General features: G+C 37.3%; 1 protein-coding gene across 1 annotated transcript in view; it reads left to right on the plus strand.

Moving 5' to 3' along the window:
- The window catches only part of EMB2458 (FtsH extracellular protease family), a 117,669-nt gene extending 102,462 nt beyond the window's left edge, over nucleotides 1-15,207 (plus strand). The window contains exons 16-19 of the mRNA XM_089982799.1: nucleotides 9,914-9,973; nucleotides 10,150-10,257; nucleotides 14,593-14,673; nucleotides 14,812-15,207. Of these exons, the coding sequence (XP_089838925.1) occupies nucleotides 9,914-9,973; nucleotides 10,150-10,257; nucleotides 14,593-14,673; nucleotides 14,812-14,859 (297 nt within the window). The 3' untranslated portion in view covers nucleotides 14,860-15,207. The remainder of the gene's footprint in view (nucleotides 1-9,913; nucleotides 9,974-10,149; nucleotides 10,258-14,592; nucleotides 14,674-14,811) is intronic.
- The last annotated feature ends 7,137 nt before the right edge of the window (nucleotides 15,208-22,344 follow it).

A 22,344-nucleotide genomic window follows, 5' to 3' on the forward strand; every position in this document is an offset into this window, starting at 1 on the left:
CAGTAAAAACCATAATATCACTTTTGATTTGTGCAATGCATCAAAATAACAAAAACAGAGAACAACTTGTTCTCGAGGCTCACTCAGCCCCTGATGATCGAATTGACCATCAATGCATTCACAAGCAAAAATCATTAATCATATGCCCATATGCATTCATTCCACATGCCTTTTCATGCACGATCATTTATGTCAATATAGAAATGTGCATTAAACAACAATATTCTCATGCATGCGTATGGGTTCACATATTCATGTTAAATGTAATTCTTTTGCACAACCCCCACTTTAATCACACCTGTGAGCATTCTGCTAATAGTGCACGTGCCAAAGGCATCATTTAATATAGACATAAACATATAGACAAAAGGTTTACACCCAAAACTCTTCATTCATAACATATATTGGAATTAACACTTGTGTTCATGACCACAATCTGAAATCTATCATGCATACCAAGGTAAAATTTCAGATTTGAATAACGTCACATATGCATAATCATGTATGCTGTATAATCACAATGGATTGCATGTATATTCCAATGCAAGATCTCTTTACACATACACATACCTGTCAATGGACTATGTTCTTTTTGGAATAACCCATGCATATTTCTAGCATGTGCATACTTACTGTCCATGCATATATATATATATATATATATTTGTTAGAACAAGGATCATACAAGCCGAAAATCTTTAACTGGAAAAGATGCTATACACAAAGCATCAAAATATGCTAGTTGGATCAACAGGTTAACCCAGAGGTTTAGAAATCCAAACCTAAGTTGTCTGACAATATCTCCATAAACCAACGATTTTTGACTGATGGATTCCGCTACTAGCTATATGCAGAAGGTGAAGCATCAAAGAAGTAATAAAAAAAATGGAGATGAAATCTTGACTACTTAACCTCTGATTTAGACAAATATTAATCTCAGGCTACACTAGTTGAGGACAACTTAGTCTACTTAGCAACACAAATGACACGTGCAATCATTTCCAGTGAGTTAAGAATCAAGAAATATAAATTTTGTTCTGAGTTTGGCTTGGAACCTGATCCAGCATCAGATCATCATGAAGTACAATAGTAAAGTACATATTTTCTACTGTGAATTAAAATTTTGAAGCCTTTTCACAATTTATATGCCTGTTGGAATATGAAAAACGGTCCTATGCAACAGAAACAACAAAAGTTAGAGCTTGAGTTAGTTATCCATAAATTTTATTGTCTTGAAGGATTCATGGATCTTGGAATAATAAACACTGAAACCAACATTTCTAAAGTTTGAGAAATAAAATCATTAAGTGGGATCACCAGAAATTTCTACCCACACATACAACACGTGCACAATACACAACCACATGGCTACCCATGGAAAACTGGAAATACTAAAATTGCCAAACACTTGATGCATTTCAGATAAAACTCGAGTATTCTGAAACACCTATCCTCAATGTACAAATACACCAGTACTATGTATGGCTGAAACAAACTTGACACCAAGACTTAAAATGATATACAGTTTGTGCACATGATGCCTAGTTAAAACTTGAGGAAATCCCATTCTTAACATGCATTGAAATACACACAGTTAATGAAATCTGGGAATTTAGGAAACACCACATATATCTATAAAAAAATTTCTTTTTTTTTTAAGGACAAGTGGCCCAGCCAAAACTGGGTCTAGCACACAGCCAGACCCACCCAGCCGACCCAGTCGGCTGGGTCAGGTACTCAGCCCAGCCGACTGACTGCCTGGCCCTAACATGAAAATAAAAATTTATTAACTCTTTTTTTTTATTAGAATTCACACAACCGAAATTCTTCAAATCTGTTGATTTGGGAGTTACGGAAACCCAAAGCAAGCTTGAAAATAATAGATCTGTAAGAACACCGAAACCCTACCAAACTATTGCATGGGATACAAACCTATGTTCCCATTCTTATTTGAAATCAAAAGAGAACCCGTACCTTTGATTCAGTGTTTGGGGTTGCTGCCGTGAGAAAAGGAGGTCGCCGGCAGCGGCCTGCTTTCGCGCACGCAAACAAGAGGGAGAGAGACGTCAAGGAGGTCGTGTTAAAATGCATGTAATTCATACATATATATATATGTTTATATATATATGTATTGTCTAAAATACCCAATAGGGGTATTTTAGTCATTTCACAAGTATCTGATACAGGTACTTGTTATTTTTCATTTATTTTTTTAATTCTTTTCTTTTTATTTTTTATTTTTTGTTTTTTGCTCACATAAAAGGGGCCCCACCATGGAGTCGATGGGGCCCCCAACGATCACATTTGTGACCGTTGGGGGCTCTCAACGACTCCATGGGGAGCCCCTAGGTGGCTCTTCTTTTAAGGCCACCCCTCTCTCCTTCTTTTGTGTATATATAGGGGTGGACCCCTCTTGTATTTTTCACTCTTGAGAGCTCTCTCTCTTTTTCAATAAGAGACATTTATATTTTTATGTTGTGTTGTCTCTTGTGTGTTTGGGTGTTACCTCTTTTATTTGTTGATTAGTGGGTATTGTAAGTGCTTATCGCACTCTTTGTTTTTCCGCATATTTCATTACATGGTATAGAGCCTTGTGTATGCTCTTCTTCTTAATATAGCTAGTTGAGTAGCTATATTATTGTTTTTTTTTATCTCTCTTCGTTTGTCCTCTTGTGAGTGATTAAATGGAAGGGGAACAAAAGATTGATCTCTCCTTCAAGCTCAATGGCTCGAACTACATGATGTGGGCCGCCGCCATGGAGAACAACCTCAAAGGTAAAAAACTTTGGGGATACGTTATGGGCACCATTTCGGAACCACAACTCCAACTCACTAAGATGGATGGTGATCAAGTGAAAGCTCTTGAAGGAAATGCACGCATGAAGGCCATTGAAGATCACCAATCTAAAGTGGAAGATTGGGAAAGTAAGCATGCGAAGATTCTTGCTTGGTTCATGAACAATGTGGAGCTCAAGATTTGCGCCAACATTGCTAAGTTTTGGATGGCTAATGAAGCATGGTTCTTTATGAAAGGTATGTTTACTCAAAAAGACCTTGCTCGTCAATTCTTTCTTCAAGAAAAAATCCGGACTATCAAGCAAGGAGAAATGAGTGTAAGGGATTACTATAGCACTCTTGGACCCTTATGGGATGAGCTATCTTTACTAGAACCAAAGTGGGTTTCTAGTGTGGATGTAGAACTAAGAAGAGAACAAATGGAAAAAGAACACTTTTTCCAATTTCTACATGGGCTTAGGCCCGAATATGAACAAGTTAGATATTTCCTTCTTTATAGATCTAAGCCTCTTCCCTTGGAAGATGCCATAGCCGAAATATGCCAAGAAGAAACTCGTCTTGGCATGATTAAAGGAGGAGATGGTGTTTTGGCCGTATCTAAACTCGGCAACCATGTAAAAGCCTATAAGCCTCCACACTTTGGAAGGCAAAATAATTATAATGGCAACTATAGAAAAGCCATTTGCCATCACTGCCAAGAATCGGGTCACATAAGACCTAATTGCCCTAAGTTGAATGAAGCACCTAAAAACAAGGTTGCCTCCGTTGAAGAAGCTACTCAAAAGGAGGATACTATCAAAGGGAAGGAGTCTTTTTCTCTTGCTCAACTATCGGAAGCACTACAAACTCTACTCAAAATTCCATCAACCTCGGGTGCCGCCATAGCTTCTTCCTCTCCTCCAGGTATGTCTTCTTGGATCCTTGATTCTGGAGCTTCCTTTCATATGACCCCTCTTGAAAATGAGCTTTCCGATTTGTGTAATAACTCTAAAAACTCCTATGTTTCAACTGCCGATGGTACATCTTTACAAGTAAAAAGTTTTTGAACCTTAAATTTTTCTAAAGATTTCTTTGTGCCAAACGTGAGAGTGGTACCTCAACTTAATTTAAATCTCCTCTCTGTTGCTCAAATATGTGATCATGGATGTGAAATCTCCTTCTCAACTACGGATTGCTCTATACAGGATCTCCGGTCCGGGAAGCAGATTGGGCAAGGCCATAGGAGGGGAGGTCTCTATTACATGAACAACTTGAAACTTCCCACTAACTCTTTTTGTAACCATGTCCAAGATAAAAATATTGAAATTTGGCATCAAAGACTTGGACATCCAAGTTTCTCAAAAATGTACTCCTTTCCATTCGGAAAGAAATTTTGTAATGAGAAACATTTTGTTTGCAAGAGTTGTATTTTTGGCAAAATGAAATCCACCCCTTTTCCAAATCGATCCTTTGTGTCCAAAAGACCTTTTGAGTTAGTCCATTCGGACGTTTGGGGTCCTTCCCCAGTCATGTCTAAAGGAGGATACTCCTATTACGTTACTTTCATTGATGACTACACTAGATATGTGTGGATCTACTTTCTCAGTTTAAAATCCGAAGTCTTTGACTTCTTCAAGAAATTTCATATGATAGTCAAAAATCAATTTTCAAGTAATATCTCTACTCTTAGATCTGATTCAGGTGGAGAATATCTATCAAATAAATTTCAAAATTATTTAGAAATAAATGGAATTTGTCATCAAAGATCGTGTCCTAGGACTCCTCAACAAAATGGTTTAGCCGAAAGAAAGCATAGACACATCATGGAAACCACTAGGACACTCCTTATTTCCAAAGAAATTCCAAAGAGTTTTTGGGCCGAAGCGGCCTTAACCTCAACTTACTTGATAAATAGAATGATATCTTCATCCTTACAAAATACATCTTCATATGAAAAACTATTTGAAAGAACACCCGATTTCAATAGATTAAGAATTTTCGGGTGTAAATGTTTTGTCCTTACACATAAAAGAGACAAATTATCTCCTAAAGCTATTGAATGTGTTTTCTTAGGATATGGAGAAAATCAAAAGGGTTTTAGATGTTTTGACTTGAAAAATAACAAACTCTATGTATCCAAAGATGTAACCTTTTTGGAAAATGAAAATGGTTTTATGAAAACTAAAGATATTGACGAAAGTGAATATGTTTTCTTATTTGATCTTCTCTCCCAAGAAGATGAGACTCTTCAAGAAGAGGAAATCTCTAATGAGTCGTTGAATGACCTAGAGGATATTCCTCTTGACAATGTTGAAGATGAAAGTGATAGACCAATCCAAACCTATGTTAGGCGTGGTCAACAAGCTCAAATGAGCGCCTTAGAAAAATACTCTCAAGGGTCCAACATAGAAGAAACTTCTTTAAGGAGATCCGGCTGAATCTTCAATCCTCTTAATAGGTTCGTTTCCTATGAGTCTCTAACCCCAAGGTATAGAGCGTGTCTAATTGCATTACACTCATTTCATGAACCTTCACATTATAATGAAGCCAAAAACATTCTCCAATGGGTTGAAGCCATGAACTTAGAACTTAGTGCCCTTGAAAAGGCAAAAACTTGGGAAATAACTTCATTACCCACTGGAAAGAGATCGATTAGATGTAAATGGGTCTTCAAAATTAAAACTAAAAGTGATGGTTCATTAGAACGCTATAAAGCTCGATTAGTAGCAAAATGATATGCTCAGAAATACGGTATAGATTATGAAGAAACTTTTGCACCCGTAGCTAGGATGACCAGTGTTAGGACTCTTATCGCCTTGGCGTCAGTTAAAAAATGGCCTATCTATCAACTAGATGTTAAGAATGCATTCCTAAATGGTGAATTAAATGAAGAAGTTTACATGGATCCTCCACCAGGAGTATGTATTGGTAAAGATAAAATTCTCAAACTTAAAAAGGCATTATATGGTTTGAAACAAGCCCCAAAGGCTTGGCATGATAGATTTAGTAATGTAATGATAAGTTTGAATTTTCGTTCATGTTATACTGACACTGCTTTGTTTGTGAAAAGTGCAGGGTCTTCAGTAGTTATTTTACTACTTTATGTTGATGATATGATCATCACTGGAAGTGATCAACAAGGAATTATTGATATTAAGAAAGTTTTAAAAGAAAATTTTGACATGTCTGACCTTGGTTTCTTAAGATATTTTTTAGGGATTGAAATGGCGTACTCTCCTCGAGGGTACATTCTCTCTCAGATGAAACTTGCTGCTGACATTTGTTCCAAATCTGGTATCTCCGATGATAAGAAGACAAAAACCTCTGAAGTCATCAATGCAAAATTAAGGTTGGAAGATGGAACACCTCTCGAGGATCCTACTCCCTACCGGCAACTTGTTGGGTCTCTAACCTACTTATCCATCACTCGGCTAGACATAGCTCATGTCGTCCACTCTGTCAGTCAGTTTCAACATGCACCTACAACCGTGCACATGAGTGCAGTCTTAAGGATCGTCAGATATATCAAAAACACCATAACTAAGGGAGTTTTTCTTTCCTCCTCCTTATCACTTGATTTAATTGCTTATACTGATGCTGATTGGGGAGGAAATCCCAATGACCGAGTCTCAACTACGGGATTTTGTGTTTTTTAGGTGACTCTATGATCTCTTGGAGATGCAAGAAGCAGCATTAAGTATCCTTATCCTCAACGAAAGCGGAATATTGTGTTATGGCCACTACAACCATGGAACTTGTATGGCTAAGAAGTCTCCTCAGTGATATGGGCATTGTCATCTCTACTCCTTCGAAGATGTGTTGTGACAACAAAAGCACAATTTATATTGCAAGCAATCACACCTTCCATGAGCGTACTAAGCATATTGGGATGGACTGTCATTACGTATGTGATGAATACCTAAGAGGAACCATAGCACTACCTTACGTCACATCTGAGTACCAGTTGGCAGACTTCTTCACTAAGGCCCTTGCTGCTCCTCGTTTTTTGTTTCTCCTTAACAAGCTTTCGGTTATATCCCCGTAAAGCTTGAGGGAGGGTGTTAAAATACATGTAATTCATATATATATATATGTTTATATATATATATATATGTATTGTCTAAAATACCCAGTAGGGGTATTTTAGTCATTTTACAAGTACCCGATAGGGGTACTTGTTATTTTTCATTTATTTTTGTAATTCTTTTCTTTTTATTTTTTGTTTTTTGTTTTTTGCTCACATAAAAGGGGCCCCACCATAGAGTCGATGGGGCCCCCAACGATCACATTTGTGACCGTTGGGGGCTCCCAACGACTCCATGGGGAGCCCCTAGGTGGCTCTTCTTTTAAGGCCATAAGGCCACCCCCCCTCTCCTTCTTTTGTGTATATATAGGGGTGAACCCCTCTTGTATTTTTCACTCTTGAGAGCTCTCTCTCTTTTTTAATAAGAAACATTTATATTTTTATGTTGTGTTGTCTCTTGTGGGTTTGGGTGTTACCTCTTTTGTTTGTTCATTAGTGGGTATTGTAAGTGCTTATCGCACTCTTTGTTTTTCCGCATATTTCATTACAGGTCGTTGATGGCCTTGTTTGCTGGTGACAGCAGCTAGGGGGCTAGCTTCGTCGGACGGCGTCGGTGGTTGCCGCACACAAGGGGAAGGACGGGAGAAGGGGGGAGCGAACGAGAGAGATGAGAGGCAGAGACGAGGAGGAGAGGTGTGGGAGAGCGAGACTCGAAGACCCCCCCCCCCTCTTGTAGGAGAGTTCCCAAAAAAGGAGGAAACCTCCCCGGCAGCTGTGCATCGCCCCCCTCTCCCCCTTTGCGAATTTGGGGTTCTGTTGTGTTAGGGTTCATTCAGAACCCTAACTCTTCGTTTTATCAGGTGTAAGCCCCCCCTTTTTTTTCGTTACTTACCTGCTACGGGGGAGGCGCGGCCCGGGTCTGAGACCGAGACCCGAGATCCAGACACAGTCTGGACCCGCAACAGCCCATTGCGGTGTAGATCTGTGTCTTACCTGCAATGTGGATCCACAAGTTGGATCCAAATGGATCCAACTGTGGATCCCTGCACTAAATTTTTATATATATATATATTTATATATGACATTAATTATAAATGTATATGCTCCTTTATGGGTCCTGGATCCGAAATACGGATTTTAGGCTCATTTTGCACATTTCGCATTATTTTATAAAGGAAAACACAAAAAAATTCGGTTATTACAGTTTGAAATAAATGCCCAAAGCTTGATGTGATTACTTTAGTTCTGTTATGCTAAAGCCTTGTTTTAAATCTTGTTAAAGGGTGGACATACCTGGAGTTATTAATACCAAGATGAAGATTGACGATGAGACACCTCTGGATGATTATACTCCATATCGCCAAATGATTGGCGCCCTAACTTATTTAACTATTACTAGGCTTGATATTGCGTATGCAGTTCATACTACTAGCTAATTCCAACATTCTCCCACCAAAGTTCACAGGAGTGCTGTGATGCAAATTGTTAGATATTTACAAACCTCTACCTCTAGAGGTATTTTGTTATCCTCCTCTTTCTCTTTTGAGTTAATTGCTTATTTTGACTCAGATTGGGGAGGAGATCCAATTAATCGACGCTCAACCACTGTTTTTTATTTTTTAGGTGATTCTCTGGTGTCATGGAAGTGAAAAAAGCAACAAAAAGTATCTTTATCATCCACTGAAACCAAGTACCGTGCAATGACTAAAACAACATTAGAGGTCGTTTGGTTGCGAAGATTACTTGAAGACATGAGCATTCATCTTCAGACACCTTCCAGACTGTGTTGTGATAATAAAAATGCAATATACATAGTTGGCAACCATACATTTCATGAAAGAACTAAGCATATCAAAATAGATTGTTACTACGTGCGTGAAGATTTTCTGAGGCAACCATCACTCTACCTTATGTTACTTCCGAGTATCAACTAACAAATTTCTTCACCAAGGTGCTTTCGCCACCTCGATTTTACTTTCTTCTTGACAAACTTTCGGTGATCAAACCTTAAGTTTGAGGGGGGTGTTAAAATATATATATATATATATATATATATATATATATATATATATATATATATATATATATATATATATATATATAGATATATATATATATATCTTTTACTGTGTATGTAAACTGAAATACCCATCAGGGTATTTCAGTCATTTCAGTTTGTAATAGGTGTCAGTCCACTAGGGACTGATGACTTTTGCTTTTTAGTTTTCTTTTCTTTATTATTGTAATACGGCATTGGGAGCTGATCCAACTAGTTGTTGGACCAGCCTCTTAAGCATGTGAGTGTCTATTTAAAGGCACTCCCTCCCTTGTATCTCTTTATGCTTGTTTCCAAGCATTGTTAAATAAAGTCTTATATTTTTAAGTGTGTTCTTGCTCTCTTTCGAGAGAGTGTGTGTTAACCCTTAGTGGCTATTTGTATTTAGCCCATTAGAGGCTTTTGTACTTGTGTGTGCACCTTTGTAGCTACTTTGTGGCATTGTATATGTGCACTTGTTTCATTATTTTTCTGGACAATCTTTAGAAGTAAAATTGCAAGTCCTATTTACCTAACCTTGGTTTTGGATTGAATAATAAATGTCTGCTTATTAAAATTTATCTGGATTTTCTCTTTTTCACTCAGCAAACAATTTAATTTGAAAGTTTCTTTCCAATTATGTGGATAAATGGTTGCATCTAGAGGACCTCCTGAGGCATTTTAATGTTGGAAAAGCCTTGAGCTCCAACTTCAAAAACTTTTTGTTATTTTGCATAGGCATAAACAACTATTTCTTATGCTTAATCAACATTGTCTTTGAAGTTTTTTTTCCTCAAAAAATTTGGTGTCTTTAAATGAATATCCAGAATAAAGTTAAAGACTATTTTCTGAAACCAGATTTTCTCAAGTTCTACTAGTTGATTGGTGTGAATGGAGGTTTTGTTAACAACTTAACAACATGCATGATGTGTCAATACTCCATTATTAACATCTTGTGTGTCAATTATTTGCATGATTTTCACGCAAAACTCTTTTCTTAGAGTGCCTCAAAGCTGATTTTAGATTTTGTGCCTTTTTTATTATCATCTAATTTTTATCTTTTGTTATTCCATGCATAGAATTTTGCATTGAGCATGGGAGATAGTCACGAATATGAGATGGCAACCAAGGTTGGAAAGGCAAGTTACAAAGTCATTCCTGAATATGTACATTAGTGATACTGCAATGTGTTACTAATGCTTCATTGGTGTTTTGTATTAGTGGAACATCACTACCACATGCAAGAATTTCTGTTACTGTGGATCTATATAAAGTTATGTGGTAAAACTGTTTCGTCAGTTATTTTCTCATGCAGTTATATGATTCTGCATATGAGAAGGCAAAACAAATGCTTCAGAAGAATCGGAAAGTACTTGAAGTTTTGGTAGAGCACTTGCTTGAGTATGAGATATTGTCTGGAAAGGTATGTTCTGTTCCTGTTGATGCTTTCCTTCTCCAGACATTTTCATCTTTGAAATTGTAGACTGTGGTCTCAATTCTCAAATCATATAGAAAAGTAAGATGGTCTAAAGAAAATGTAGTGCCATTTTGTAATTTGATTTTATTCTTTCTAGCTTAGAGCACTTGCTTGAGTATGAGATATTGGCAAATTTTTTCTTACAGCAATTCTGTACTATCCGTTCTCCTACAAGACTATGGGGCAGAACCTATTTGATTAAATATTTCATTGCTCAGTTATCACCAGTTTTATTTAGTATATTTATGTTTTCCCATGCCTCTTAGGTGGTATGGTTCCATTGCTTATGCCTGAATATTTTGATAATTAAGAATGAAGGCACTAAGGTGACTTCAATAAGGGGAAAGACACTACACCTTCTTAGTAAGGTTTAAAAATGACTGGAGATTGGTGGTGCATTTGGTGTACCGATGCATACAGATTTCCTTCTGCGTGCCTGCCACCTACATGCGCTGAAAGATATTTTCACTTAGCATGGTGTCGTCCATACATAGGGTGGTTAATCGAGGTACTTGTCAGGACCGTAGAGAGAGAGTGGTTAATGCTAACACTGTTTGCAAAATTTTCCTTTGTAGAAGGAAAACTTTTAGGTGTAGCTGATGGATCTGCTAAAGATTGGGGGATCAATGGAATTCATCTCTAACGTCATGGCATCAATGATGATTTGATTTTTGGTGGTGTTGGTATCCAGGAAAAGTAGAGTAGTATAGAATTAGAGAATGTTTCAGTATGATCCTGATGGAGGCCTTTATAGTTTGGATCAGTCAACCAAGTTGGATTTGTTGCTTCATGTTAGTGCAAATGCTGCAAGGGTAACTGGAAATTAGATTCACATTAGATAACTAAAAAGCCCTTCTAGCAAATCCGTACATACTGGTGGATTCTGCAATCCAGGGTTTGCAGGAAGGGAAGCCTATATGCACCTGAAATTAATATAGGAGCTTCACATATTAGGGACCATGTCACATGTATTGGCGCGGGTACAGAGGGTATAATATGACAATTTAAGTGTCAGTGCGAGGGTACGATTCTCTCTCTCTCTATATATATATATATTATAGTCACCTATATTGTTTAAGGTAATTTATTGACTGGTTTATCTCGGAGATATTTTCAAAAAGTTATTTTTCTCGAGAAAATCTTGGAAGCTTTAAAAATTGAAAACAAATACAAGACAAAAATAGTTGGTTTTATAGTGGTTTTCTTTAAAAAATTATAAAAAAACAACTAGAAAAGCTTTTAAAATATAAAAGAAACAAAAAAGATACTTGAAATATATAAAAAATGTTTTTGAATATATTGGGAAAATCTCGAGAATATATTGTGATATTTTTTTATTTTGGCGATGTTTTGGAAATATCGAGAATATCTCGAGAAAATATCAAATGATCTTGAAATATCGAAAAATATCATGATATTTTCAAAATATCCGTGATATCAACGACACACACACACACATTATATATATATATATATATATATATATATATATATATAGAGAGAGAGAGAGAGAGAGAGAGAGAGAGAGAGAGAGAGAGAGAGAGAGTCTACCTCTTGTCCCTCCCTTCAATATCTTTATGTTAGATATGTTTTTTGGCAAATCTGACCATATGAATGTGATCTTCATGGTTGAAAACATATGAATAGACTCTTGAATCAAACTTTTTTTATGTGTAAATATGAGTTTACAAGGATCCAAAAATTAATGGTTCTGAAATTTTCTATGTTATAAAATCTTACCTACACACTAGAAAACTTTGATCCAAGAGTCTAATCATATGTTTTCAACCATAGAGATCACATCCATACTGTCTTTGTCAAAAAACATGTTTAACATACAAATTTTGAAAGGGAGGACAAGGGGTGAACCATCCCCTATATATATACTAGTAATGTTAGGGTGCTCCCGGAGCACCTACTCCTTAATTACAACAGTCGGATATGTTAAGATCCAACGGTTATGATGAATAGTTAAATAGTGCATTCTTTCGATTATTATTCAAAAACCAAGTGTTTAAGGGTGTCCATTTCCAAAGAAATAAATGCCTCTCCATTATTATTGGTCTCTCTCTCTCTCTCTCCGTCACATTCATATAGAGATGATTAATGATGCTTTGTCATGCATTCCTTTTTTTGTTTTTGCTGGACCATCATGCATGCCTATATCATGGATGAACTGGATCAATTATGCTCTGTCATGAAAGCCTCATTTTTTTTTTTTGCTGAACCATATTGCATACCTATATCATGGATGAGCTGAATGGATGATGCTCTATCATGCATGTGTCTTTCTTTCTTCTTTTCTCGCATGGACCATCGTACATACCAATATCATGGATTAACTGAATGGATGATGCCATTGTTACACATGCAGATGACATTGCAAGATAGACCATTGTTCATGATATAAGCATGCATGATGGTCCAGCAAAAAAAAAGGCATGCATGACAAAGCATCGATCATTAATCATCCCTTTATGAGAGAGAGAGAGAGAGAGAGAGAGAGAGAGAGAGAGAGAGAGAGAGAGAGACCAATAATAATGGAGAGGCATTTATTTCTAGCTTTGGAAAGGTACACCCTTCCTCTAATTAAACACTTGGTTTTTGAATAATAATTGAAAGACATGCACTCTTTAACTATTCATCATAACCGTTGGATCTTTAACAGATTTGACAGTTGTAATTAGGGAGTAGGTGCTCCGGGAGCACCCTATCATTACTATATATATATATATATATATATATATATATATATATATATATATAGAGAGAGAGAGAGAGAGAGAGAGAGAGAGAGAGAGAGAGAGAGAGAGAGAAATATGGGCATTTCCAACACTTTTCCAACCATGTGGATTAGTTTGGCATGGTGAATTTGCTAGGAATCAACCATTGGATAGTGTATTTTTTATGAAAAATGTGATTTTTGAATTCTTGAATATTTATGATCATGAGCCATCGATTTTAAAGCCTTAAAAAATCTAGTTTATGCATCAAATCGGATGATTAAGACCGGGTTCTTATAAAACCAAGCATGTAGATCACATCCATACAGTTAGATTCAAGAGAAAAGAACAAAAAATTCATGAAAATCGCAGTTCACACATTAGTTCTCGTATTTCCAGTTCTCATATTCTAGTGACTCTCTCTTTCTATATATATATATTTATATTTATATTTATATTTATATTTTTTTTTGTTTTACTTTTAACGGCGGTCCAAAACCGCAGCTAGAAAGCTTAAAATTGTAAAAAAAGTGCACCACTGATCACGTGCGCGTGAGTCCAATGGCGTCGGACAAGATGGGTGTATGATGATACACCCATCTCTCTCTCTCTCTCTCTCTCTCTCTCTCTCTATATATATATATATATATATATATATATATATATATATATAGGGAAACCGACATGTAAACCAGCAGAATATGTAAACTAGTATGAATCGAGATTTTTATAGTTTTTTTTTTTGCAAATCTAACCCTGCAGATGCATTCGGCGTGGTCCATTTGCTTGGAATCGACTATTGAATCATCGTAATCGGATAAATTTATGCTTGAATATTTACGAAAATTCTGAGCTGTTGATTTTCAATCCTTAAAAGCTCCTTGTACATCGTAATCGAATGATCCAAGAGCCTGTTTTTATAAAACCAAATGTCTAGATCACATCTGTACGGTGAAATTTTAGAAAAAAAATATAAAAACCTATGAAAATCTAAGTGCATACCAGTTTACATATTCTAGTTACCATATAATCACTAGATTATAAGAACTAACTTGTGAACCGCGATTTTCATGTTTTTTTTGTTCTTTTCTCTTGAATCTAACTGTAGGGATGTGATCTACATGCTTGGTTTTAAGAACACGCTCTTGAATCATCTGATTTTGATGCATAAACGAGATTTTTTTAAGGTTTTAAAATCAGTGGCTCATAATCTTCATAAATATTCAAGCATTCAAAAATTGTATTTTTTTTTCATAAACGATATATATATATATATAGGGAAAGGTTCAAATGAGGCCTTCCAAGTCCATTTTTCTATGTTAAATAAAACACTATGAGTTTCGGTGGATACCAGTGATAACATCTGCACTGTTTTTCATAACATCAGTTTTCTTCAACTCATCTATGAATCATTTCTGCTATATTTGTTTGATTTATGAGTCACTGTTACTATTTCCCACTGCATAATGATGTCATCCATTGATCTTTATTTTGATTTTTGTGTAATTTTCATTTTTTGCTGCTGCATAATGCTAATGCGGGAGATATACTCTTGCAGGATATGGTCAGAATTCTTGAAGAAAATGGGGGAATTAGAGAGGTGGAGCCTTTTATGCTGTCAATCTATTTGGCTAAGGAGGTACACTGTTTGTGCTCTATGGTTAGCAAATGATGCACATCACTGAAGCTCTTGCAAGCATTCTGCGGAAACCTGACTCATAATTTTCTTTTTTCCTCAATCAATTGTCGAATGTTGCTGTGATCTTTGCTTTTGTAGGTGCAGCACTCTAGTAATTCTCGGAATGGAAGTCCGGTTCTCACATAGGAAAGTTCCTGCTCTTTTGGCTAAGATGACGGTCGGCTTCTACAACCTGCACCCATGCTTGGGTGTGCTTTACAGAAAGCAGAAGCAAGAAGCAAGATGCTATGCTGTAAAAGTTTATCATTACGGCTGCCCACCCTCCTATTTCACCAAGCAATTTTTTCTGCATCGGTTCAAGTTGCCGCATGGTGCTTGGAAAAACAAACATGGGTGCCGGTGCTGCTGCATCTTGGTTGTATAGAAATGTGGGAAGAACCACAGGAGAACCATGAGTTAGTGAGCGTTTTCTTGTAATAAGCCGGTTTCTCTTCTTCGAGACTGGTCTCCAAGGAATTTTTGATGTTCTGGTTACTGATTGTCTACAACTCTCTCTCTCTCTCTCTCTCTCTCACACACACACACACACACACACACACACACACACAAGTGCACGGGCACACACATAGTCTGTTAGCTTGAGATCATGGTCTTGCACATGAGCATGTTTATTGACAGTACTTGGATCATTCTCAGTTTCTTTTCTACTCAAAACCAGGTTTTTGGCGAACCCGACCTTGTTTATTGACAGTCCCTGTACTATTTTAGGCTTGTGCTTTTTACTCGAAAACTAAAAAATAAGAAATTCGTGACCATTTGTCACCCTTCCACCATCAGGGTGTGGCTGGGCTGGTAACATTCTTGCTGACAGTCCACTGCCTGATGATTAAGGGTGGTCAATGGGACAGGCAGCTTAGCGGGCCAAGTCAACGCAGCCTATTTTGGCTGGGTCTGGGTCAGGGTTTTAAGCCCTGGCCCATTAAAACACAGAGGCTGAAACCCGGCCTATCTATAAATGGTTGGGTTTGGGTTGACCCGTGGGCTATTGGGGCTGACTTGACAGGTCAAATTTTGACGATGCAACTAAGGTTATGTTTGGGAGCCTTGTGTTGGGATGAAAACACGGTTTCAGGTTTCAGTGTGTCGCCAAAATATTGTTTTGCCAATGTGTGACGTCGAGAGGTGGAGTTACCAAAAATATCCTCTGTATTGTGTGGGGGTGTTGACATTGTGGGGCTGCCAACACTATTCCCAATTCTTTGTTTCAGCAATGCCATTGCTCCCAAACAGTAAGAGAGTATGAGAGCATGGGAAATCATAACCTATTTCTTTGGGTATTCATGTGAAGAAAAATAATATATACACATAAAAACTAATTTCTTTATGTAACCAGTCAAGCTCGGCTTGTTTATATGTATCGAGCCTAAACCCTTGCTCAAGCTCTGCTCATTTATTTTTTTGAACGAGCTTAAACAGGTTGAGCCTGAGCTAGCTCGGCTCATTACCAAATTTTTTTATCAGCAAAAAAACCTAATTTTACTCTTACAGTATTCTCTGTATTGTTTGAACTTGAAGAATTTAACGAAACGATTTGGGTGGCTATAAATCCTATCGCATGCATTGTTCAAAATCAGATTTCCTATATGATTGTTGCAAATAAAGTAATAAACTAACCTTAAGGGAGTTTTTTCCCACCATGTTGAAATCAAATGGCAGATCAGGTTACATTGTATATAACCGATTCTTTATATTCAATCCCTACCCTGCATCTCATGATGAAGGTGTGTGTGGGCCCGACTCTCACAGTTCGAGGGAGGTGTGGTGGTGATTGAGTAGATCCCTTGATTAGTTATATTCAATATGGCCTGATCTGCCCTCATTGAGATCTGGCATTCTTGTGGGTAGGTGGGGATGTAAACCAGTTGGATTAGGGTCGGATAAGCCAATGTCAAATCCAAGTAATCGAATATTGGCTAATTGGATTAGGGTTTATATTTGGATGGAGAAAAGCTAATACCAAATCCAAAAAAATACATGCAATCAGATGCAGATATCACTCGGATTCAGTCATGAAATCCTTAAATTGAATCCAAATTGTATTACTAATTGGATTCTGTATTTTCAACGGAATCCTACTAATCAGATTCAGAATCGGACATATCAGATCCATTGACATCCGTATGGGTAGGGGTGTCAACAGTATGGACCTTCACAGGACCTGGGTGGGTCCATCCTTGGATCTGACTTTGAGATGCTTGTACCAAATTTGGACCAGAGTAAGAAAACCACACCAGGGTTCTATAAGTATTGCATAAACCTGACCTGGTTCATGCTCAGTCAAATACTGTCTTTTTGTTTTCTATTACATTGAAAAGATGTGGATCTTAATTCAAACTCGTTGGACCTGAGCCGGGTATGAAATTTCATAAAACAATCCATCTCTGTTGGATCTGGTACAGGTCGGGATGGGTCATAGCCATCTCACTGAAAACCCATGATTGTACTTACAATCGAGTTGGAATCTAATGATGCGAGTTGTTTTGGCTTAATCTAACCTCATAGATGTGTTCAACATGCTTGATTTAATCGTAAAAGACTCTTGGATCATGTTTTTTTTTAAGAAAAACATGTTTTTATGATATGGAAAAGATCGATATGATCATAGCCATTGATTTTTGCTGAAAAAAACTGCTTACAAGCCAAATTCTGGCAATCCTAAAGCTGGTTCCCACGAAATCAAAACATGTAGATCACATCTATGGTGTTAGATGTGACAAAAGAACCACCCCCTCCTCACCACCCCCCAAAAAATGAAGGGGCATTTTGCTTAGTCAATTGTATTTTACAATCGATTGTAACAAACATTAACTTGTATATGAGAAGAATCAGAGTTATGTGTGTGTCCCCAGGTAAAGTTCTCATTCCCCAGCTGGTAGTTGCTTTAGGTGAAAAAAATTAAAATAGATTGGCAGAATTTCATGCACAAAGTACGTAAGCATAGCTTTTGATTGTTGAGGCTATCAAAGAAAAAATGTTGAGAAAGTTAAAGTTGGTGACCTCTTTACCAACCGCCGGTGCGCCATCTTCCTACTAATTTCACCTGAATCCATCATATGGCTCTCCCCTTAAAATTATCTTCCCCACCTCCCCCCCCCCCCCCCCCCCCCCGGAAAAAAAGGCACCCCCTTAAAAATAGTAATAAAAAAGGATTCCAATTATGAGCACCTGGTTTTTGCTGCACACGTCAAAGAACAAATTGTGTTGAACTATTTAATTCCTCTGCCTTTATACCCTGACCAGTAGTTGATTTCTCCCACAAATCCTGCCTTTCTAGTACTAGTTCATTCACCAAATTATGGTTAGATTACCACAAACCATTATTTCTGGTTGTTTCGTGTAATAGGAGAAAGTAGCATGTTTATTTTTTTTTCTAATATGTTGTATATAAGAACCCTTTCACATGAATCTTCCTCCCAACCTCTCTCCCTCTCTCTCTCATGGCCTTCTCCCCCAACATCAAACGTCTATGTTTTGAGGCAGTTTTTCTTTTCATAGCCACGTTATGTTGCTATGCAGGTATGATTGTTAGAAATCTGAATACAAATTCTTTGCTACTTATTGCATTGTTCTAAAAAAACAAAAATTCTTTTGAGAAAATCATTTATGAATCTGTAAACTAGAATGTTTCTTGTTTGCACACTGCAGAGTCAGATGATGGCCTATTAGATCCAGTCCAAATAACTGCCAAGGCATTATTATGCTTTGATGATCATGTGGTATGCTATATTTCCTGTTGTTTAAGCAATGAAGAACAAAACAAGTGCATAAAGTTTATTTGCTTATTGACAAAAGGAATTTTTGATAGAAACATGCAGTTGCATGTGTGCATAGAGCCATGCATGTACTCAAGTTTGTATCATGTGCCTGCTTTCTGGAGCAGATCCAGTGATTGGGCCCGAGTACATAGATTTGTTGTGTTTTGTGCAGCGATTTTCTGTGTTTTGTGTTTTACACAAGATTGCTAATACATTAGCAATTTCTGTGTTTAATTTGTGTGGCCTGAATACTTTGTAAAGTACTCGGCCCTATCACCTAACCTCCACTGCTTTTTATATTTAGTTATCTATTTCATTTGCCTATGTTGAAGATTTGAGCATGCATATACTTAAAATTTGATTCATGTTGTCAAAAATTACACCAAAGAGAACACACACTGAAAGAAAGAAAAATCATTAAAAAGACAATAGTATCATGGGGATTACACCAGCTGGCGGGCACACACACGCACATTGACACGTGCATGCATGCACACACTCCTATGCCACATGGCCACGTATAAACGGGCATGGGTGAAAAGATCAGGTGCAATATGATTGCTTAAATATTTGTGCATTAATCACCTGATCACCCTCCATATTGGGGACATGTAGGGCCCAAGGCCTGATGGAGGGCAATCAGATGCTCAATGCACAAATTTTATGCCATGTGATTGCACCCGATCAAGACTCGGACACAAGACACCTGATTAGCCACCATCTACTGTTGGTCCGCATCTCAAAGATAGTGGGTGATCAGATGCTGCAGCACAATAAAAGTGTACAATCACATTCCACCTGATCCACGGACTTACAAGTATAATGCAGGTATATACACCTAATAATTATAACATCCAATCTTTTCTACTGTTAATTTTTGTATTTATTTTGATGGTATAAACAAGGTTTATACCCGATGCGACTATGAGTACCGGTTATCCATAAGTGGCAACCTTAACATCCCAGAAGCTGTAACAGACGCATACTGTAGTGGACCTTGCCTGGAGGAAACAGACCTGGTGCTGCATTGTGTGGATCGGATCTTAGACAACTTTGAATTTTACAACAGGGCTACCATTAGAGATATAAGGGATACCATTCGTGAGGGATGCAGCCACACAAGGTGGCGAGGTAAATTAACTCTTTCCAAATTAATCAGGCTAATCAAGGTTTAAGTTTAGCATTACAAGGATTTACTGTTCTTGGATTTGATCCATCAAACTGTGGTCCAATGAGCTGTCCATGTATTTGGACTCTGACATGGTTTGCTACCTAGGTTGGACCTGGTAATGGAAGACTGAACTCAGACCAAGACCTGGTTATGGTTTCTCTGACCCAGGTCTGGACCCAGTGTATAACCTTGAAAAATTGGGATTTACCCAATTTGTTCAGATGGGTCATGCCTGGTCAGGACCAAAGGGCCAGGAGGTATCCAGATGATACATGACAACACATGGCCCAGCCAGATCTGGATCTGAACCCAGTTGAGGAATCCATCATTGGATCTAGACCAGAAGCCGACTTAGTTTAATAAGGGTCCAACTGTTTGCAGCACTATGCCAAACAGTATATGATTCAGTACAGATTGATGCTTAGGGATGCAAATGGATCGGATCCAGAACAGTTAGATACATCGGAGAATCAGATCTGGATCAGGTCGGAACATCCAAAAATCACAAAACCCCAATACTGGATCCTACCCATTTGCATCCCTATTGATGCTTAAGATCCGATCTCCAGGCATTAGAAAACTACTCAGACAGGCTTATGGAGCAGAGCCAACTTAGGCGTGGACATCAAGTCATTTACCCAATGGGCTTCCAGTTATCCATCATGAAATGGCCATGGAGATGGTTAACCCAATAAGTCCCAGGCCTCAGTTGGTCTGAACAGCATATGGCTGGGTTTAGGTTTGGGAAAGTAGTATTTCAAAGCGGGTTACCGATATACATGGCCCCAAGTCCTCGTCCAAAGTCCAAGAAGAGTTGGATCTAGCTGCTCGGAATCAAGACCACTCCCATCGAGCTCTAACGGGCCCAACTGGGTTCAGCTGGATCCAACCCGATGTCCACAGCTAAACCAATTCAATAGACTGTCTTAACAGGGCAAGTATTCAGCACATAACCTTACTGATTGCATTCATTTTTTTGCTGTGCAAGGTCATTTCAATGTGGCAGAACATATGCATGCAGAAGCAGACAAAGGAATTGAAGTTTTCAACCAAAGGGGTTCTATGCTGACATTGTTGGGGATTTCTTTGACACACTTGCTGCTAAGTTATGGATAGGGATATGTCCGAGTTATGGATTTGCATAGTATGGTTGATCCGGTAGGCTTGAGACATTCCAGACCTAAGAGAGCTATTTTGAAGTCTAGTAGTAGTAAACATCCGAGGCATGCATGCGATCTCACCATCTATATTGTTAATGGTTATCAGTCATGCAAGATACAGAGAATAATTCTACGTATGCTGCCTAAGCCCTCTCTCTCTCTCTCTCTCTCTCTCTCTCTCTCTCTCTCTCTCTATATATATATATATATATATATATATATATATATATATATATATATATATATAATCACTAGAATATAAGAACTGAAAATCTGAGAACTATCGTGTGAATCACCATTTTCATGGATTTGTTATTCTTTTCTCTTAATTCTAATCTTGCAGATGTGATTTACATGCTCGGTTATATAAGAATCAGCTCTTGAATCATCCAATTATGATGCATAAATGAGATTTTTTAAGGCATTAAAATCATGGGCTTGTAATCTTCATAAATATTCAAGCATTCGAAAACCATATTTTTCTCTCTAAAAAAATCACATTTTTTCATCGAAAATACACGATTCAACAGTTGATTTGTGGCAACTTTACCATTACGAACGCATCTACATGGCTGGATTTGCTAAAAAGACATTGGAAATGCCCGGATTTCTAGTTCTCATATTTCAATACTCATATTTTAGTGGCTGTGTGTGTGTGCAGTAGCCAAGGCTTGATCCAAACAACAGATACCAAGCTATAAATCTTCCAATATTTTCCCATTAGAAAAAGGGCGATTTGGCTTTTGTTTAAATGTAAGTTGAAGTTATTCTTTATCATAAAAGTGACATTCAAAAAAAGAACTGACAAAGTCGTAGATAGCATTCACTTTTGGAGTTATTCCATTGGTCAAGGCCAACAAAAAAGACAAACAAGGCCAATTCATGACTTAAAATATAACAAATCTGGCCAATTGATTTTATTCTTGATGGTTTTGTCTTTTTGTTGACTAAAAAATTAAGCGTATTGGGCAAACCTTTTGTCTATGTTGTTGCCTGAAAAAATCAGACATCATGTAAGTTGTCACATGAAAAAAATCAGGCTCCATATAAGTTGTCCTTCGAACAAGCGAGACACCATGATTTTGACCAAACAAAAAAAGCAAAACTATCAAGGAAACAACAAGTTGGTCATGTTTGTTATACTTTTTAGGTTGCGATCATTTATGGTACTGTGCTAAAAATTAGTGTCATCTATGTCATTATTCAAAACAAACAAACAAAATACATGACAAGTAGAGTAAAGATTACTAAATCTTGCTTATCCAACTTTTAGAATATTACAGTCATGATTTGAGATTTATTCAACTCTTATCAAACTAAGTTGATCAATTTTAGAATGTGTTTGGATGTAAATATATCAAAAAATAACCGTATTGTCCTAAAATGGCATATTTAAAAAAATGCCTACCAATTTGCCAAAATCCTTTTCATATCCAAAATTTTGTTTTTTGACTTTTTAAAACATTTTTACTGTTCGCACAAGCGAACTTGCGGATGTTCGCATGAACCGTCCAAAGGTCACAAC

Source organism: Nuphar pumila, chromosome 12 (assembly GCF_984573655.1).
Source record: "Nuphar pumila chromosome 12, dmNupPumi1.hap1.1, whole genome shotgun sequence".
Classification (NCBI taxonomy): domain Eukaryota; kingdom Viridiplantae; phylum Streptophyta; class Magnoliopsida; order Nymphaeales; family Nymphaeaceae; genus Nuphar; species Nuphar pumila.